Source organism: Notothenia coriiceps, unplaced genomic scaffold, assembly GCF_000735185.1.
Source record: "Notothenia coriiceps isolate Sejong01 unplaced genomic scaffold, NC01 NC01_scaffold00016821, whole genome shotgun sequence".
NCBI classification, from domain to species: Eukaryota; Metazoa; Chordata; class Actinopteri; order Perciformes; family Nototheniidae; genus Notothenia; species Notothenia coriiceps.
Window position 1 is genome coordinate 40,969 of NW_011349522.1, and position 19,135 is coordinate 60,103.

A 19,135-nucleotide genomic window follows, 5' to 3' on the forward strand; every position below is an offset into this window, starting at 1 on the left:
TGTGTGTCCGTTGGCAGTCTGTAGCTCTTTATGAAGGTAATCTTATGCAATATGGTCTTCCTTGGTCGTTTAGTTTCTCAGTGACCCTGTGAGTAATACATGGCAGGTTGTTGAAATGTTTGACCTCATGTGTGTTAGTGTTTGGAGGATGCAGTATTTTTACCGTCTGCTTCTTCAAATACAAAAAAGGGCAGTGCCTTCTGTGGAAGGGCTCTGTAAAAAAGACAAAGCATTCTCACATTACATACAATATTGGTATTAATGGTGTTCAAACAAACTTCTAAATAGTGCAGGTGCATCTTGGTCAGAAGGAACAAAGATGAGCCAACTGTGACTCAGGCAAACACAACTTGAATGGGACTGAAGGTAAATAGTTGTCCACTGAATGGGCTTAACATTGTAGTATCAGCAAGTAAAGCAAACAGTAATACAACACTGCACTTTGTGTACTTGGTTGAAATGACCAGCTTGGTAGTTTCAAAAAGCTTTTTTTTATGGCTGTGTTTTTACAGGGTATTAAATCTAATTTATTTAAATTAAACAAAATCAGGTGTTTTACTCATGAGAATGTGGTTAAAGTTATATTTTCTATAAATGTTTATGATCATTTTAAATATTTCAAATGATATTGGTCACAGACAAGTAAAAGGGAGGGACAGAGACATTTACATAAAGTATGCTGCTTTGATCTATCCACATAACATCATAATGATAATCATAACTAAACTTACGGCAGATAGTAGAGAGCAGAAACATATTGAATTAGGAAATACAAGATAACAAGGTCAATTCATTTGAATAACTATATTAAATAAGTGTACCACAACATTGTTTTTATTTTTTCTTCCAGACATTGCGAGCAGCTGGGAAGCCCTACATGTTCTTTTTTGTGCTGGTGATTTTCCTCGGTTCCTTTTATCTGATCAACCTGATCTTGGCTGTAGTAGCTATGGCCTACGAGGAGCAGAGCCAAGCCACCATAAAGGAGACGAAGGAGAAGGAGGAAGAGTTTAAGGCCATGATAGAGCAGCTGAAACAGCAGCAAGAGGACGCTCAGGTACAGGGCGATCGAATGTCCCAAATATTAATGTCAAATGACGGATTTCAAGTAAACTAAATAAAGTTGGAATGAATCTTACTTTTATCACTAGGTATTTGTTTTTACAAAAGACAGCTGAGGGTTCTAAGTTGTTTTATAGCCAGTGTTTCGATTGTGGTTAACTTTTGCTGTTATGAGTCTTAGTTTACATGGAAAAAGCTGAGACCCAGTTACAGTGCATGAATATGTTTGGTTCTCACTTACAATGGAAAACTTCTACATGCAGTTGAACACTTTTTATGACACAGTGTCATTAATACCTGAACAACATATGATTCACAAAGATCTATTCCATGTGTTTACCCCATTTGTCCTCACTTCTCTTCTAGCTAGCAGCAACTGCAGAGGCTGCAGAGAGAGGCGAGGCCAGTGATAAACCCAGTGGCCCGGAGAGCTCTTCTGACTCTAAGCTCAGCTCAAAAAGCGCCAAAGAGAGACGCAACAGAAGAAAAAAAAGGCAAGATGATGGCAAAGGGGATGACAAGAAGGTCCCTAAATCCGAGTCGCAGGACAGCATTAAGAAAGGTCGCTGCCGCTTCTCTGTGGATGCAAACCAGCTCAACTATGACATGAAATGCTCACCCACGCATCAGGTTCAGTATAATCTGCCAGTAAGATTGTCTATGAAAACAGCGATGTTAGCTACCGATGTGATGTGAACTGTTGCCCTGCTTTCAGGTTATTATGTCCTTTTTCAACCCTAAAGCCCGATTTATGCATTGTTCTTCCCATTAATTTTACTTCTACATGTATCTTCAATGCGGTTATTCTGCACCAATCAATAATAGTACAATTAAAGACTTTTCTTTTTTTTTACAGTCCCATCAACTTATACTGGCATGAATTGTACTATTCAATAAAAAAAAGATTGTATTTCATTATGAAATATTGACTTACAGAGCCTGTCAGAAAATAGCAGTGCTCCAGTGGCCATATTTTTGAAAGAATATTCATCAGAATTGATAAGATGCAAGTCTGTGATAAATGTTTTTTGTAATTAAATGGCAGATGTCTAACTTTGTCAACAGGAAGACTTGCTGGCTTTTGTCAAGCTCTTTGCAGAGCTCAAACTGAATGACAGGCAGTAGAAGCTAATGGATTGATAAAGAGATTGCAAAGCTTACATTACAGCCACAGATAGTTGTGAGGAATTCTAACGTCATACCAAGTGTTGGATTGTTACAATATTAAGAATGTGTTACTCAATATATACATAATATTGTCAACATTTACTGATCTTCCTTTAGTTTCTTATACATTTGTGATTACTTTCGTACATGTTGTGAGCCCAATGCAACGATTAATTCACTGCTTTCACAATGACATTTCTTTTCCCATCATCACCTTTGGCATTGACATTTTCATCATCATCTTCTATTTCTTGATCAACTTCTTACATTGTTATTAATTTTAATCATTATCAAGATGCAATTAGTATTGTCTTCACATTCCCACGAAATAATGCTTTTTTTTCCTCGAGAATTTTGTCATATTTCGTAAAAATATGGTGATTTTTCAATCATCACAATCCTCATCATCATCCTCATCATCCTCATCATCTTCATAATCATCATTACCATCATCAGCATCACTGTCAAAATCATCATCAGCATCATGATGATCCTAATCTTCATCTCTTCATCATCTTCATGATCCTTACTGTGCTCATCACCAACATGTATTTTTAATTTTGCAGTTTCCTTTAAGTCCTCAAAGCATAATTTAGAACATCGTCAACCTTCTCATTATCATAAGGCATTTTCGTTTCTCACCATTTTATGTCATTTGCACATATGACATTGTGGTCATTGCAATGTCATCTTTCCTTTTTTATGATCAGAATTTATCTTATTATGATAAGATGATAAGAATATCTTTCTCTTCTAGTCCTTTCTGAGTTTTCGTGGACCCATGTTCTCATCCAGACGGAATAGTAGGACCAGCATTGTCAGTTTCCGAAGCCAAGCGCAGGACGTGAGCTCAGAAAATGAATTTGCTGATGACGAGAACAGCATTTTTGAGGACACCCTAAGTCGAAGGGGCTCTTTGTTTTTTCCCCGGACTAGTGATCGACGCAGCAGCAGTATGAGCCAATGCAGCTTCTTGTCGCATCTCTTACTTCCACCAAATGGGATCAAGCACAGCTCTGTAGACTGCAATGGGGTTGTGTCTCTGGTGGGTGGGAATTCACAGCCACTGTCACCTGTGGAGCTACTTCTGCCCAAAGTGACGGTAGATATGGCCTTCACAGGAGACCACGTAAGAAAGGGTTGTCTATCCCAGATTGCCCTACTTCATTTGCCTATAGCCCATAACTCCATCTTTGTTGTTGTTGTTACCTTTTACTGCCTGTATCAAATACCCTCATGTGTAGGAATCAGGATGCTGTTTCAATAGAACATCATTCCAAAGTTCATGATCATTTCAACAATTGTTGTTTTACTGAAAGTTTTTTTCTAAAAGTAGCATTTCACTGTGCTAGCATTGGTATCTGTGAAACCGTGGCGCAAAATCTTAATTGGATGAACTGGTATGGAAGCAAACAAGAGACAGAAGTATTTGAATTTGATCAGACACTGAATTTATAGCATTGGAAATAATTACTTTGAAAATCATGTATCTGATTTTTTTTTGCCTTTGCTCTAAGACGCTTTCGTGAATGCTAGACTCACTTTCAACTGTTCATGCCGTTTTCTGTGGTCAGGAATGACAATTACAAAGCATAACTTGGACATTCAAATGTTCCTACATTTTTCCAATGTTTCAATTGGTTATTGTTTTTTCAGCCACTTTATATGCATTTCAACCCAGTTCTCTAACACAGTTGCATCCGTAACAATTGTTTGTATCCTCAGGCTGACACCACTGACACAGAATACAGACCGGGTGGAGGAGCAGACCATGAGTGTATTGACTTCCTTGATGGCCCAGAGGCTAGACAGAGAGCTCTCAGTACAGCCAGTGTCATAACTAGCACAGTGGAAGGTAAGCATTGTAGACAATGGCATAAGTGTCCTCGCTGGATTTTGTCTCGCATAATCGAAAATAAAAATGATGCAGCAGATTAAAACATATTTTTCGGTTGAACCATTACTTGTGTTTATCAGAGCTTGAAGAGTCGAGGCAGAAGTGTCCTCCTTGCTGGTACAATTTTGCCAACACTTTCCTCATCTGGGAGTGTTGTCCGAGATGGTTGAGGATCAAGAGGAAGGTTAAACTAGTTGTGATGGACCCCTTCACGGACCTAACCATCACCATCTGCATTGTGCTCAACACATTGTTTATGGCCATGGAGCATCATCCAATATCTATCCATTTCACCTGCATGCTGCGTGTGGGAAATTTGGTGAGTGGACTGAAAGTGAATTGTAAAGAACACACTTTTTTGCTTAATGGGTTTCATGTTTATTAATAGTCAGCATTTCTGATTCTTGCTTTAATAAAGATTTTTACTAGCATCTTCACGGCAGAAATGGTCTTCAAGATCATTGCTATGGACCCATACTATTACTTCCAGGAGAAATGGAATATTTTTGATTCAATCATTGTCAGTTTGAGCTTGATGGAGCTGGGCTTGGAAAACGTGGAAGGCATGTCTGTTCTGAGATCATTCAGATTGGTGAGTATACCGTACATTTGCCAAAGTCAATGTTCAGTAGCAGTTGTTTGCTGATAGATACGAAATAATTTGTTTTTCTTTTCTTTTGTAGATGAGAGTATTCAAGTTGGCTAAATCGTGGCCCACTCTTAACACACTAATCAAGATAATTGGCAATTCAGTGGGGGCTTTGGGCAATCTGACGCTGGTGCTGGCCATTATCGTCTTCATTTTTGCAGTTGTGGGCATGCAACTGTTTGGAAAACACTACAAGGAGTGTGTGTGTAAAATCTCTGACAAGTGCATTCTGCCCCGTTGGCACATGAACGACTTCTTCCATTCATTTCTCATTGTGTTCCGAGTGCTTTGTGGAGAGTGGATAGAAACCATGTGGGACTGTATGGAGGTGGCTGGGACAGCCAAGTGCATCACTGTCTACATGATGGTCTTGGTTATCGGAAACCTTGTGGTACATTTTCATCTCTTATGGTCTTATGGTCATCTCTTATGGTCTATGAGCCCAACTTAACAATTAACTAATTTATAAATACTCGTGTTCTGTTGTTATCATAAAGTACAAAGTCTAAAACATGAAATGCAATCTTACATGAAGTTATGTCATTTTTGTTAGTTGCTGAATCTGTTCCTGGCCCTGCTGCTGAGTTCATTCAGTTCTGATAACCTCGCGGGGGTAGAAGACGACACGGACATGAACAATTTGCAGGTTGCCATTGGAAGGATTCACAATGGCATTGCCTTCGTCAAGTCCCTGCTTCGAAGCAGCTGCAATAGTGTCTGTCTCAGGAGGAAGAAGAAAAGGAAGGGTGAAGACAAAACCCTGGATGAGCTCCACAGACCTTTAGGGCCAAATGGTGTACCCAACCATACCATCAAAGACTTTTCTAAGAATGGAAATGGGGATGTGACCGGAGTAGACAAAAATGGAGACAAGTACATAGTCAGTAGCAAGAGTGATGATTCCATTATGTCTTTCATTCACAACCCTAGTCTGACTGTCACTGTTCCTATTGCTCTGGGAGAATCAGACTTTGAAAACCTCAACACAGAGGACTTCAGCAGTCTCTCATCTGATATAGTAGTATGCCCTGAGGTAAGGATGTTCTTGTGAATTGGCGCGATTGGTATATCAAGGTACTTTCACTGTTAGAAATAAGTCTATACAAATAATGTTTAGGATGTGTAATGGATGAAAGAGAATTTCACTATTGGTTGTGGCATGATTCGTCGCAGTAGTCCCCTTGAAGCACTTTGCCCCCAGTCCATGGCAATGGTATGTGCATGTGATGTGGTGTTTCCCCTGAAGATACTAAATCCTTTGGCCCTTTAATGGGGAGAGTCCATATAGACAGGAAAATACCAGTGTGTAGATTGCATTATGGGCAATTTAGGCCATGAGTGCTTGGAAGCCGACTCCTCCTCTTAAGGGTGCTGTGTGCTTTGCATTGAAAGAAAGCTCACAGTGCAATAGAAAAAAAGAAATACACTGTCCATTTTATGATTATTGTTACCACGTTTTTATTTGCATTGTAAATGTACTTATTCAACCTTCGTCTGAGCTTGCAATATTTTGAGTTGCTACTGCTTGCTTGCTGCTTAACAGATGCTCCAAAGGTTAAATAATACTTTGTTGCAATCATTATGGAGATAGTGTACATCATTTACACTACAGTAATCATCGAGAAAACATTTTAACAGACCACCTATTTTTCTTTGACATTACTTTTTTTCCCCTTGAAATTTGTAATAATACAAATCTCCATAAGAACCATTTTTGTAGATAATTACTTATGCAATGAAGTTTCTCCTTTATTCTTGATTCTATGGTTTGCTTTACGTCTTTATTCGTTTGTCGGGGTCTTGACAAAATTGGACTTTGAATCTTGACATAAAATACACAAGAGTGCAATTAACCAACAGGATATGTGGTTAACGCACACACATACAAAGGCTTTCTGCTGACATGCTTTCAATAGATATTTAAAAATCGCAATTTTACTTAAAAAAACACAAACATAATGTTCCACTGATTACTCGTAATTTTGCTGAAGCACTTTGACAGAAGCAGAATTGATGCATTAAAGCACACAGCATCAACACATTGACTTTAATGCTCACAGTCCATCTCAGTAACATGCTTAAAGTACATCATTGCCTGCACTGCATTAGCTGGTCCCAGGACAGCCAGTGCTCTGCATTCTCTAGGAAGGCATTCAAGCTGTTCTCATCTGCCAGCTATTAGGAGACACACCCTGTAGAAAGCCATATAACAGCAGGCTGAAAGACCATGCTACCGTACAACACCGACAGGCTGCCACTCTCAAATGTACTTATATATTTCTTTTTATATTTCATTTTTTAAATATTTCGTACGTCTCTTGGCTTAGCAAACAGTTAATGGGTGAAACAAGTCAGAATGCGCAGTCAGTGCTCTAATGCTTAAATATTTTATTCCTAATATAAACAAAACAACAGAAAATACATATCAAAATATGCCAAAAATCATCATGCATGATGTAAAATCCTCATGTATACTAATTAAATCTCTCTTTGAATTTGATAGGGTTTTTGTGTAAGAAAATAACTTAATTTTGAAGAGAAATGGGGAGCATGGAGAGACATGTTCTCAGTATGTCAGTCCCTTACCTTTGCCATGGCTCTGTTATGTTTGCTTATCCAACACTGGTTTGATTCTGCTTCATCCGCAGATTGTGGAAGAGGATGACCAGGTCAGCTCCTCAGAGGGGAGTACAATAGACGGTTTGCCAGGCGGGGAGGGAGTAGAGTCTGTGGACTTTGATTCAGAAGAATTTGCTGAACCTGATGCCTGCTTTCCTGACAGTAAATACTACTACAACCACAACTTTACCCAGCACTGTTATGCTTATACGCAATATTAAACAGGTGATTTGCCATCTTCTCTTTCTCCATACTCAGGGTGTGTGCGAAAGTACCAGTGTTGTCAAGTAAAAGTGGAAGTGGGCTGGTGGAAGGTGTGGTGGACGCTTAGAAAGACTTGTTTCCGGATCGTGGAGCACAACTGGTTTGAGAGCTTCATCATTTTCATGATCCTGCTCAGCAGTGGAGCACTGGTAAGAGCATGAGCGGGGAAAAAAATAACCATAAAGTTATTTTTGAACAACTGATTTGACTGACTCCTCCTATGTATTAATCGATTGTGTTAGGCATCACGTCCGGCATTAGATTTTAAAAGAAAATGTTGTTTACCTTTTTTCTTTTATTTAACATTAAAAATATTTGTTTTAAAAACCTTTCTCTGCAAAGTAAGGTTTAGATTTTAAAAATTTATTTTGTCTGATTCCTTTTTAGAATTAATTACTCACTGCCATTTTTTCCATGATCAGGCATTTGAGGACATCTACATTGAGCAGAGGAAGACCATTAAAACGATGTTGGAGTTTGCGGACAAAATCTTCACCTACATCTTCATTCTGGAGATGTTACTGAAGTGGGTGGCCTATGGATATGCCAAGTATTTTACAAATGCCTGGTGCTGGCTAGACTTCCTCATTGTCGATGTAGGTTGAAACAGATCTTCTTACACAGAATGACACATTAACTTACTTAAAATATTTCTTAGCTTCTTTTTATTAACATCTGTATGTGTTTTAGGTCTCAGTGGTCAGTATGGTAGCCAATGCCATGGGATATTCTGAACTTGGTGCCATCAAGTCTCTGAGAACCCTTCGAGCTCTAAGGCCACTGAGAGCCCTTTCTCGGTTTGACGGCATGAGGGTAAGATTCCCTTGATTTATCTTTGTATGTCACCATCTTACTGCACCGGCAGTGGCAGAGAGTGGCATAAAGATCCATGATCCAGATCCCAGACTCTGGAATTCCCTCCGTGACTCAGAGTCCCTCACACTCTTCCAGTCCGGCCTCAAAACTCATCTCTTCTCCTCTGCCTTTTGGGCTAGGAGCATTGAATTCCTGGAGTCACTAAAAAGGCTAAAAAGTATACAGCATGTTAATGAGTGAGCTTTTGAAATGGTTGTAGGTGGATTTTTTTATCTTTGGATTGAGCCAGGCTTACTGTAGGCTATCTACCTTTTTCCAGTCTTTATGCTAAGCTAAGCTAACAATGCTAAGCTAAATGTCAGACTTTTCCATTGTGTGAGGCCATGTCTGCTGTGACTTCTCACACCCTTACAATATTTTGCTGTGCAACGCAAACCTGGTCTAAACAGGGGTGGACAACTTATGTAACCAAAGGGGGAGGGTTGACGGCTGCTAAAATCAATGTAGTATTTATTGATTAGTTGCATTCATGTTGTATTGTCCTGGTTTTTCAGAGTACTGTTAAGATGATAGTCTTTTCTCCAGTGGTAGCTTTACTTACTGGCAAAAGCAGCTACTTATGTGTCAAAATATGTCATTACAATTTCATTGTTCTTTAATATGACATACCGGTATTTACAAGCATTTTACATGTTTTTGCTAGTAAACTAATATTTTGACATTACATTGCCTCTATAAAAAGTCTCCGGTTTCTCTAAAAATGTAGTGGTAAGGCACTTAAACAACCTTTAGATACATAACACAACATCAATCTCATACCTATTTTGTTCCCACCTTATCACAGTTATCATTGTTTTTTAGATTTTCATTAAATCTACAGTACATCCTATCCTATGATGGGCTAAGTTGATGTTTTGGTGTGCAGGTGGTGGTCAATGCCCTGCTTGGAGCAATTCCTTCCATCTTCAATGTGCTGCTGGTTTGTCTCATCTTCTGGCTCATCTTCAGCATCATGGGAGTAAACTTATTTGCGGGGAAGTTCGGCTATTGTGCCAACAAAACCTCAAATGAAGAGTTCCCTATATCAATGGTGACAAACAAGTCAGAATGTGAAAAAATGGCCAATGCTCGTTGGAAGATCCACAAAGTCAACTTTGACAATGTTGGTATGGGATACCTTGCATTGCTTCAAGTGGTAAGTAACTGATCATAGAAAAAATTGTTGATGTAATCTTGCCAATGTCTTATTTGCTGTTTGGTGGATATCAAGAAGTGATTTGTAAGTGAGAAATACTTTTGTTTGGAAATTGTTCATTTCTATAAAGGCTACATTCAAGGGCTGGATGGAAATCATGTATGCTGCTGTGGACTCTCGAGGCAAGGTAATCACATTTTAATGTTGCACTTGCACTGTTCCATTATCTCACTGATAATTAATCCCACCCAATATTACAACACTTAGGTTTAAAAAGTGTATGTAATAAAACCATGTGATTATCTTTCTCTGTAAACTACACAACAAGTTGCTGGATCACAAATAAGTATTTTGACCTACTCCATGCCATGTACCTTGGTGTTGTTTTGAAATTTTTCAAAATAAATCCATCCAACACATTGTGAGCACACATCACAAGTGAAAACTACTTGCGACGTGTGCCGTGTGAAATCAGACTGTTGCAGTTATCCTTGACTTAATTCTTTATTACTACAACAACATGAGTTTGTTTGGCTTCACTGTAAACAAGTACTTCAAAGGTCTTATCTAGGAGTATAAGCTGTAGTATTATATTGTATTTACGGCTAGCACCAGTTTCCAAATGACATTAACATTTTAAAGATTATAACTGTTAAGTACTAATGTCTCAATTTCCTCTCCCTTTTATAGGATGAACATCCAGATTATGAGAACAGCCTGGAAATGTACTGGTTTTTTGTTGTTTTCATCATATTTGGAGCCTTCTTCGCTCTCAATCTCTTCATTGGTGTCATCATAGACAACTTCAATCAGCAAAAGAAAAAGATAAGTATCTAAACGAATATGGATATTTTCACTTGATATTCTGATTGACATTCAAAAATTGAAAAGCATGAATCTATGTCTGCAGTGTCTCCTTATCACCTTTGCTATGATTTAACATGCCTCATATTGTTTATTTACTTTGGAGGTCAAGACATCTTCATGACTGAAGAACAGAAGAAATACTACAATGCCATGAAAAAGCTGGGGTCAAAGAAACCACAAAAGCCTATTCCTAGACCATCAGTACGTAACTATAATTCAGTCTGCGTCTAATCTGTATTACAACTGTGATCTTTGTTTCATGGCACTTAAAAAAAAGTTGTGTCCACTTTATGTCTATTTCAGAACCAAATTCAAGGATATGTCTTTGACTTCACCACAAAACAAGCATTCGATATTTTAATAATGGTTCTAATATGGCTTAATATGGTAACCATGATGGTAGAAACTGAAGACCAGTCAGAAGAAAAAAAACAAGTTCTTTACTGGATCAATCTAGTATTCGTTATCATCTTTACTGGAGAGTGTTTGTTGAAGATGATCGCGCTTCGCCAATACTACTTCACAAATGGTTGGAATGTATTTGACTTCATCGTCGTCGTCCTGTCAATCATCGGTATGAATCGCCACTATTCACAGCACTGCTCAAATAAATTAAAACCATTATTCTTTTCAGTTTAAGTGTGTATTGTTTACAGTTGGTTTAATATGTTTTGCTCTCTTTCCCCAGGAATGTGTCTCTCGGAACTGATAGAGAAGTATTTTGTTTCGCCAACATTGTTCAGAGTCATCCGATTGGCTCGCATTGGCCGTGTGCTCCGCCTTATTAAAAGTGCCAAAGGAATTCGCACACTCTTGTTTGCCTTGATGATGTCACTTCCTGCCTTGTTCAACATTGGTCTCTTGCTCTTTTTGGTGATGTTTATCTATGCTATCTTCGGCATGTCAAACTTCGCTTACGTCAAGAAGGAAGCAGGCATTGATGACCTTTTCAATTTTGAGACATTTGCCAACAGCATGATCTGTTTGTTCCAGATCACCACCTCAGCAGGGTGGGATTGCCTTCTTGCGCCCATTCTCAACAAACATGAAGATGATTGTGACAATTCCACAGAGCATCCTGGCAGTGATATTAAGGGAGACTGTGGAAATCCTCCTGTGGGCATCGCCTTCTTTGTGAGCTACATCATCATCTGTTTCCTGGTTGTGATAAATATGTACATTGCTGTTATCCTGGAAAACTTCGGTGTGGCCACTGAGGAGAGCGCCGACCCACTAAGTGAGGATGATTTTGAAACGTTTTACGAGGTCTGGGAAAGGTTTGATCCTCATGCAACACAGTTCATGGAGTACAAAAAGCTTTCAGAATTTGCAGATGCTCTGGACCCACCGTTACGTATACCCATGCCTAACAAGATGGTACTGATCTCTATGGATCTACCCATGGTGAATGGTGAACGCATTCACTGCCTGGACATTCTGTTTGCATTCACAAAACGTGTTCTTGGTGAAGGTGGGGAGATGGACATCCTAAGGGGGCAGATGGAGGAGCGCTTCATGGCCTCCAATCCTTCCAAAGTTTCCTATGAACCAATCACTACCACCCTCCGTCGCAAACAGGAGGACACATCAGCCGTTGTCATCCAGAGAGCATACAGATGTTATGCAAGGAGTCGTGTTTTCATGAAGCCCTCAAACAGATCTGGTGTTAACATTCAAAGGGATGGAACACACATTGACAAAGAGGATGTTGTCACCGACAAACTCCAAGACATTTCTAGCGCCGATAAAAGTGAACTGACGCCTTCAGCGGCCCTTCAGCCTTCATGTAACAGTGTGACTTCAAATGGAAGACACAAATATGAAAAAGACAAAAGTGAAAAGGAGGTTGAGGGCAAAGATGTCAGAGAGCAGTAGTGAAGGAATTCTGGAGATGCAACAAAGACATTTTAATTAATGACGAAAATGTTTACAACCTTTGAAAGACATCCATTGGACTCCCTCTTTTAAAAGATAAACTATATGCCAAACCGACCATGCTTACTTGAGTCTAAAGTTTGGTTGCTCATTTTGGCTTTAGTGGGACCAATTGGCCGTGTTCTAGGTGCAAGGATGCCTTTTGGCTAAGTGTTCAGAAAGACACATTAGTTCATGCTTTGACTTTATTATATTGCAGTTCTACTATCCAGTGTCTTGAATTATTGTTATATCACTGAAAGTTGTATTACTTAACTATCTTTTTTTTCAAGCAGAAAAACATGTTATATGGCTCTTATTATTTTTAGATTTAATGGTTTGCTTTGTTGACTTTTTATAAAAAAAATTACTTTTCAAAAGGGTTGTTCTTTCAGGGGCAATAAGGCTAGCCTTGCTTGCTGATACCGCCACTGGAAAAATCCAAGACACAAAGTCAGATTCGCTGCATGTTACTAGAAATGTAGACCTGCATGAATGTTTCTCCATCAGTGTGCATGCTGTAGTACACTATTTCCATCGTGTTCTATCCACGTCAATCATGCTTGATGAAATGCAAATGGATTTTTTTATTTGTGAGTTAAGCCTACAGTCCAAACAACTCCAGCCCTGTGCATCGATTGTGTTTATCAGAGTCCAAGCCATAACGCATGGCAGGAATATTTTGCACATTCATATTTATTTAATCACCATTCAAATACTTAATCTCAGCCGGCTATATACTAGCGATGTACCATTTAAAATGTTACTAGTATAAACAGATTGTATCAAAAAACGATGTTTTCTTTTTTAAGGCAAAAAATATAACAAGCATTTGCTGTGTACACACTCTAAATGACCCTCTGTATGAATGACCTTGCTGAACCACAACTCTTTGACAGTTTGCTCCATGACGAGTTTATCTGTGATCATGTCTATTTGTAGGACATCTGCATCATTTCAAATATTCTCCTTCATGTGTCTTCCATTTCCTCGTTGTGTCTCCTTTCTTTCCTAGTTGTTTTTTTACAATGGCACTTGATGTTATGGTTATAAATGTATGGAATTGATTGAAGAACTACTATTTATCACCTGTGATATGAAACCAAATGTTCTCCATGATCTGCTGTATTTTAGCAGACAGGCAAGCTGCACATTTAGCAGGGGGAAAAGGTCAAAGGAAACTGTTAAATGAACACTAATTGTTCCTCAAATAATTACAAAGCCATGTTTTTAAATCATGTTGATGTTCTATGACTTTGCTGTTTAAGCTTAGCTTTATTTTTCAACCTTTAACTTCATTTCATTATTTATTGATATTTTATGTTTTTGTATTATTTTTTAAACTGTTTTTTCACAGTTTACCTCTCAATCTTTATCATGATAAATATCAGTTGGATGAAAGACGGCTAAGAATATTCTGAATGATTGTCTCAAGGACATGGAATCACACATCTCATGTTTCCTACTTCTGTTTACATTTTATGGTTGCAGTTGTACTTCCCAGGCCATGACAACCACCCTGGACTTTGTCACAACTTCATCTGTTGTTTCATGTTGTAAAAGTATATTTCCATTAATATAAGTATATTTTGCATGTTATTAAAACATTCAATACTTACAATATACTTTATGCATAACGAAAGAATGTTTGATTACATAAAATGTAACATCTCCCATCATGCATAATGCTTGTAGTGTATAAATAAATGCATGCAAGACACTGCTATAACCCATTTTACTGAAATGCCAAAATAATAAAGATTACATGTACCTCAAGTATGCCAAAACATTCCATAACTTCCTTTTTATAAAATACATTTATATATTGTTTGATGTATGCAAGGACCTTCATTTGTATTGCTGTTTCTGTCTTTTTGAGCTGAATGTTAGAGGTGTTAGAGTTGGATTTAAAGTCAAATATCCTCAAAGTTATAACTATACACACTTTTATACACATGCTGAAAACCAATGGAGCTGGTGTAGAATAATATCTTCATTTATGCATAGCTTACTTCTTAATTGTCGTATACAAAACCTACCTGCATACAAAAATGTACTGCTTAAAACTACTTTCCCACCCTGTGTGTGAATGAACATGTGTCTGGTATTTTCTCCAAGAGTTTTTTTTTCAAAGACATTTTTTAGTTGAATGTGATTTGCTAACAATCTTTCAAAAGTCTCATTAGAAATGTAGAGCTCACCAGTTTATTTCTTTAACATATAATAACCAAACACTTATTTTCTTATGTTGAGATTTTTGTTGTGATTGTTTATACGTATCATATATACATTACATACATAACATATTCAGCACTTTGAAGTCAATGCTGCACTTCAACTCACCTAATCTTGGTTTGGTAAACTAATGCCCTTGATATCACAAAGGATTCACAACTATTTTGAATAGAATTCAGTAATTTTCAGACTGTCTTGATTACCTTCAGTTTAGTGCAAGGCTTTCATTTTGAAAATATTTGTATCTTAAGTGCTAACAAAATCAGAGGCATTTAGCATCAGCTTTTACATTTATAAACTTGATGGCAATGCTGATAACTACGAAACCTCAATCAGCATTAGCTCATTTCAGAAGCTGTAAAATGTTGGAGTTATCAGTGTCTAGCTCATGTGTAAATTGTAATGAGCACTCACATCCTAATGATTCAACTTACATTGATCTTTTGAATCTCTTGGGATATCCAAAGCACTTTAAGCAAATCATTGTTAGTGACAGGAAAACACAATATATGTAAAAATAGCTTCCAAATATTTTAGTTGCTCCGGGCCAAGAAGGGAGCTTCAGATGTGAACATATGAACAGGTTTGTGATATTATCATTTCAGTGAGCACTATGTTTTAGCAAACATCTTTGCAAGAAGCTAGAATCTGGTTTCTGAGTGCGCATTGTGGCTACTGCCGGAAACTATTAGCATCTTAAGTGGGTGGAACATTTTTATTAATTATTAATAAAAATGTTGAAATAGTCATTACTGCCCAATAACGCTTTTGCCTATTGTGGCTGCTGAATACTGGAGGCAGTAAACAAGAAGATGATGGTAAAGTGCTGATTATTCCTGCCATACTGTCTCACAATGATGTGATTATCAGTTTGTGCCACACCCCCTCACAGTACTGTATGGCTCACATGTTGTTCTCTGACAAGCCAGCAGTACAATTGAGCTGTTTCTGAATACATGTTTGCCAACATAACTCGAGACATCATGACAACAAATGACTGTTTAGAGAAACTCAAAATATTCTTTATCTGTAAAAAAAAATATTGTTTATAATGTGAACTGTTTAAGAGAGCCAATGTCCTTTGAAATGTAGGACTAGAACCAGCACACAGCTCCACTGATTACAACAGGTGGGGTTACATATTGCCTATTTTAATGACCAGTAAATCAAGAGTGATGCTGCAGATTCTCCTTTCTGGTTGCCCAGCAACATGACATCAAGCTCCTGTGTTAGACTGCATTAGGGTGGAAGGTCGGAAGTTGGTCTGCTGTCCCCACCCTGGCAGTCTCGCAAGCTGGTAGATAATATGTGGATATGTTATATGAAAGGATGTCTCTTTGGCTTGGGATTCGGCCACTGGCATGCATGGAGGGGAGCGAGGAAAAAACAATTCAAAGAGAAATCTGAGAATGCTACCCATAACAGCTCTGTAATTTCATTTGCTGCAGAGAGATGGGAGGAAAAACCCATTGGATTAGGTGGTGTGGAGTACCCCCTACCTTCCCTATTTGCTAATAGACAGACACACAGACTTGCATACAGACACTCACACACTCACTCTTTAGCTCAACTGCTAAATCACACACACTGTTTCAAGTGAACCACTCCCTCAGTAACTCAAAACACACACAAACACAAATGGAGCAGTTTACAGAAAGACCTTGTGGAATACAACAGAGATTTGTACAAAGAGTCACTCTTTTTCTATGTTTGTGTCTTGATATTGCAACAATCCTATAAATGTGTAATGATATGAAATCCTCAACCATCAACATACCGCTTGTGTATTTACACTGGTAAATTAGTATGAATGTATGTGTAAGAAATGCATTGCAATCACATTTTAAGCAGCACATATGGAAAGCTAAATAAATAAAATAATAAGTTTGCAAGTGAGCTACAGTACTTGTATTATAGGACATGGCTCTTTGATCAATAATGGTCTGTTCAAACTTCAATAGATGTAGCCATTAGAATGCTATAGCACAATATCCCAGGGGATACATATTCCACAGTATTTCCTCTAATAGGTTTTCAAATGCATTCTTTCTAAGAGCTACAACACATGCAGTAGCCTATTTATTGCTCTTTGCTAAGTACAACACCTTGAGTATTACATCTACCATACTTTGTCTATTATGGAAAATACAATTAATTGGGTTCATTCATTAATCGACACAAAAAAGTGAATATATTAAATTGATTAATATCATCTATTTTATGTTTCTACTATTTGTTCTGTTAATATAACCTCTCACAATATGGGTACAAAGCTATGGGTACAGTAGGCCTACACAGACTTATCCCATCGATGTACATGCTCAGAGCTCAATATCAACCTGATTTACTCTTCCATTGATGTGTGCTGCAGAGAGTAATGATTATGTGCCAGGGTTAGTGCTAAATAGTATTTGACAAGGCATGGAAAGGTTCCCCCTCGGAACAGTTGCACCCATGCTGTACACTGGCTGATCCTGTCATGGACTTACCACTGCAAACATCAAGAGTTCATAACGCTACAGTCAATGCATGGTGTTGCATAACATTGGCCTCCAATTACACTGGCTGGATGAATTCCACTGCACATAATAAACTATGTAAATATGTCTTAATAGGTGTCAAAACGTTCTTATTTCTTAATTTTGATAGGTTGAACAATAACATAGTTTATGTAACACAATGAGAAACATGAGATAAGATTCCTTAATTATCTAACAATGCATATCCTCAGTATGTTAAATTGTGTAGGTCAAACGGAAGGCCATTCCAACTACACACCTACTGATCACAATAATCCACTCTCAGTGAGTGTAACCAAAGCGCACCCTGAAATCATTTCCATATATTCAAAATAGATTTAATCTAACTTGACACGATATAGATACCTTTTCAGCTTGTTGCTTCAACTGCTGAGAGTTTTTGTTGCCATGTATGTATTTATTAATTTCATTATTATTATAATTATTATTATTATTGTTATTATTATTATAATAATTATTAATAGGATGACAGCGCCACCTGCAGCTTGAAAGGCAACATTAGCTTGACTCAAGTGTAAGCATTGCGTGTTTGTATTTCCTGGATTTAGTCTCTCAGGCTTACTACCAGGCTTAGAAACCAACACTGTTAATTAAATATCATCCAAAATAAATTCAATTACGCTTTTATTGATATAGTTAAAAGAAAATGTACTATAGTTTGCGTTTGGATGTAGCAAAAGTACTAAAAGATGCGGGGCATACAAGCGGCGGGTGAGGAAGTGGTGCCTGAAAGATAAATCTAGGAGAATAAATACTCTATGAATCCCAGCTGTTACTAAGTTACCGGGCAACGCTAAAGGAGTGGGTGCAAGATGGCGAAAACAGAACGGAAACATCAATAATACTGTTTTGATGCTTGAAACGTCAATGCAGACGGGTTAAACTGGCCGTTACTTCACGTCAGCTACTGTTAAAGCACTAAGCAGCCGAGATGGAGGATGAAGAGACAACGTTGGTAAGGGACATATTACAGAAACCCAAGTACAGAGAAAAAATGTGAACGCTAAATCAGTTCGGATTGCTGTAAATGTATACAGAAAGTAACCTTGTTAGACCTAAACGATAGATGACTTATCGCCCGTGCTTTCAAAACGTATAAAAGTAACTTATGTGACGAGATTGTGAAGCTAAAAACGGCATACTGTTCTACTGTGTTCTGTTTTGAAAACAGCAGGGCTCGACTGTAACGGTGTTACCGTTTAACTGGTGACGCGGGGGAACTCGTGACGTTCTATAACGGTAGGAATGAATGAATGAATGAAAATTTTATTACAGACTCAGGGTCCAGATAAAACACAAGACATTACATAGATAAAATACAAGGCATTATATAATAAATTACATACACAGCATAACAGGAATGTCTCAGGGGCGTGTACTTTGAGGAGCCATTGTCGAATAGCCAGGAAATACACATTTCGATCGCTTCTTCTGTTGTTTACATTTATCTTTTGGTATATTTGGCTCCATAGGAACACTTTGATGCACATTCAGTACCAGTGTGTGAGGTTGTTGTTGCGATTCCGATATCCGGACGCGTACAGCGAGGACTACAACATGACAATGAGGTGACTGGGGATGTCTGTTCAAAACTTTGCAATCGTGAATAAATCATTTCAAATATATATTTGTCTCCGACTTTCCGATTAAGTTGTGACAGGACATAGCTATTCTCCAGCGAGCAAGGTTTTTATTAAATACCTCCATCCCTCTCATCACAACAAGACTACACTGTGCAGAAAAAAAAACAACATACATGAAAATAGCCTTGCTGGATAGCTTAGAATGAAACAAACAAACTATCTTCCATGGCTGATACTGATGTCACAGTAACGGGTAAACCACGAAAATCCAATGGGGGCACAAGTTGAATCCATATAATGAAATTGTTAATATATATATATACATGC

At 38.0% G+C, this 19,135-nt stretch overlaps 1 protein-coding gene across 1 annotated transcript in view; it reads left to right on the plus strand.

The window, feature by feature from the left end:
- The window catches only part of LOC104949810 (sodium channel protein type 1 subunit alpha), a 32,722-nt gene that overhangs the window by 2,508 nt on the left and 11,079 nt on the right, over nucleotides 1-19,135 (plus strand). Inside the window, exons 4-21 of the mRNA XM_010776224.1 lie at nucleotides 851-1,057; nucleotides 1,429-1,692; nucleotides 2,987-3,358; nucleotides 3,955-4,084; nucleotides 4,207-4,445; nucleotides 4,545-4,718; nucleotides 4,810-5,166; nucleotides 5,329-5,808; nucleotides 7,424-7,556; nucleotides 7,653-7,807; nucleotides 8,081-8,254; nucleotides 8,349-8,471; nucleotides 9,400-9,669; nucleotides 9,800-9,856; nucleotides 10,360-10,494; nucleotides 10,633-10,737; nucleotides 10,840-11,110; nucleotides 11,225-12,072. Of these exons, the coding sequence (XP_010774526.1) occupies nucleotides 851-1,057; nucleotides 1,429-1,692; nucleotides 2,987-3,358; nucleotides 3,955-4,084; nucleotides 4,207-4,445; nucleotides 4,545-4,718; nucleotides 4,810-5,166; nucleotides 5,329-5,808; nucleotides 7,424-7,556; nucleotides 7,653-7,807; nucleotides 8,081-8,254; nucleotides 8,349-8,471; nucleotides 9,400-9,669; nucleotides 9,800-9,856; nucleotides 10,360-10,494; nucleotides 10,633-10,737; nucleotides 10,840-11,110; nucleotides 11,225-12,072 (4,494 nt within the window). The remainder of the gene's footprint in view (nucleotides 1-850; nucleotides 1,058-1,428; nucleotides 1,693-2,986; nucleotides 3,359-3,954; nucleotides 4,085-4,206; nucleotides 4,446-4,544; nucleotides 4,719-4,809; nucleotides 5,167-5,328; nucleotides 5,809-7,423; nucleotides 7,557-7,652; nucleotides 7,808-8,080; nucleotides 8,255-8,348; nucleotides 8,472-9,399; nucleotides 9,670-9,799; nucleotides 9,857-10,359; nucleotides 10,495-10,632; nucleotides 10,738-10,839; nucleotides 11,111-11,224; nucleotides 12,073-19,135) is intronic.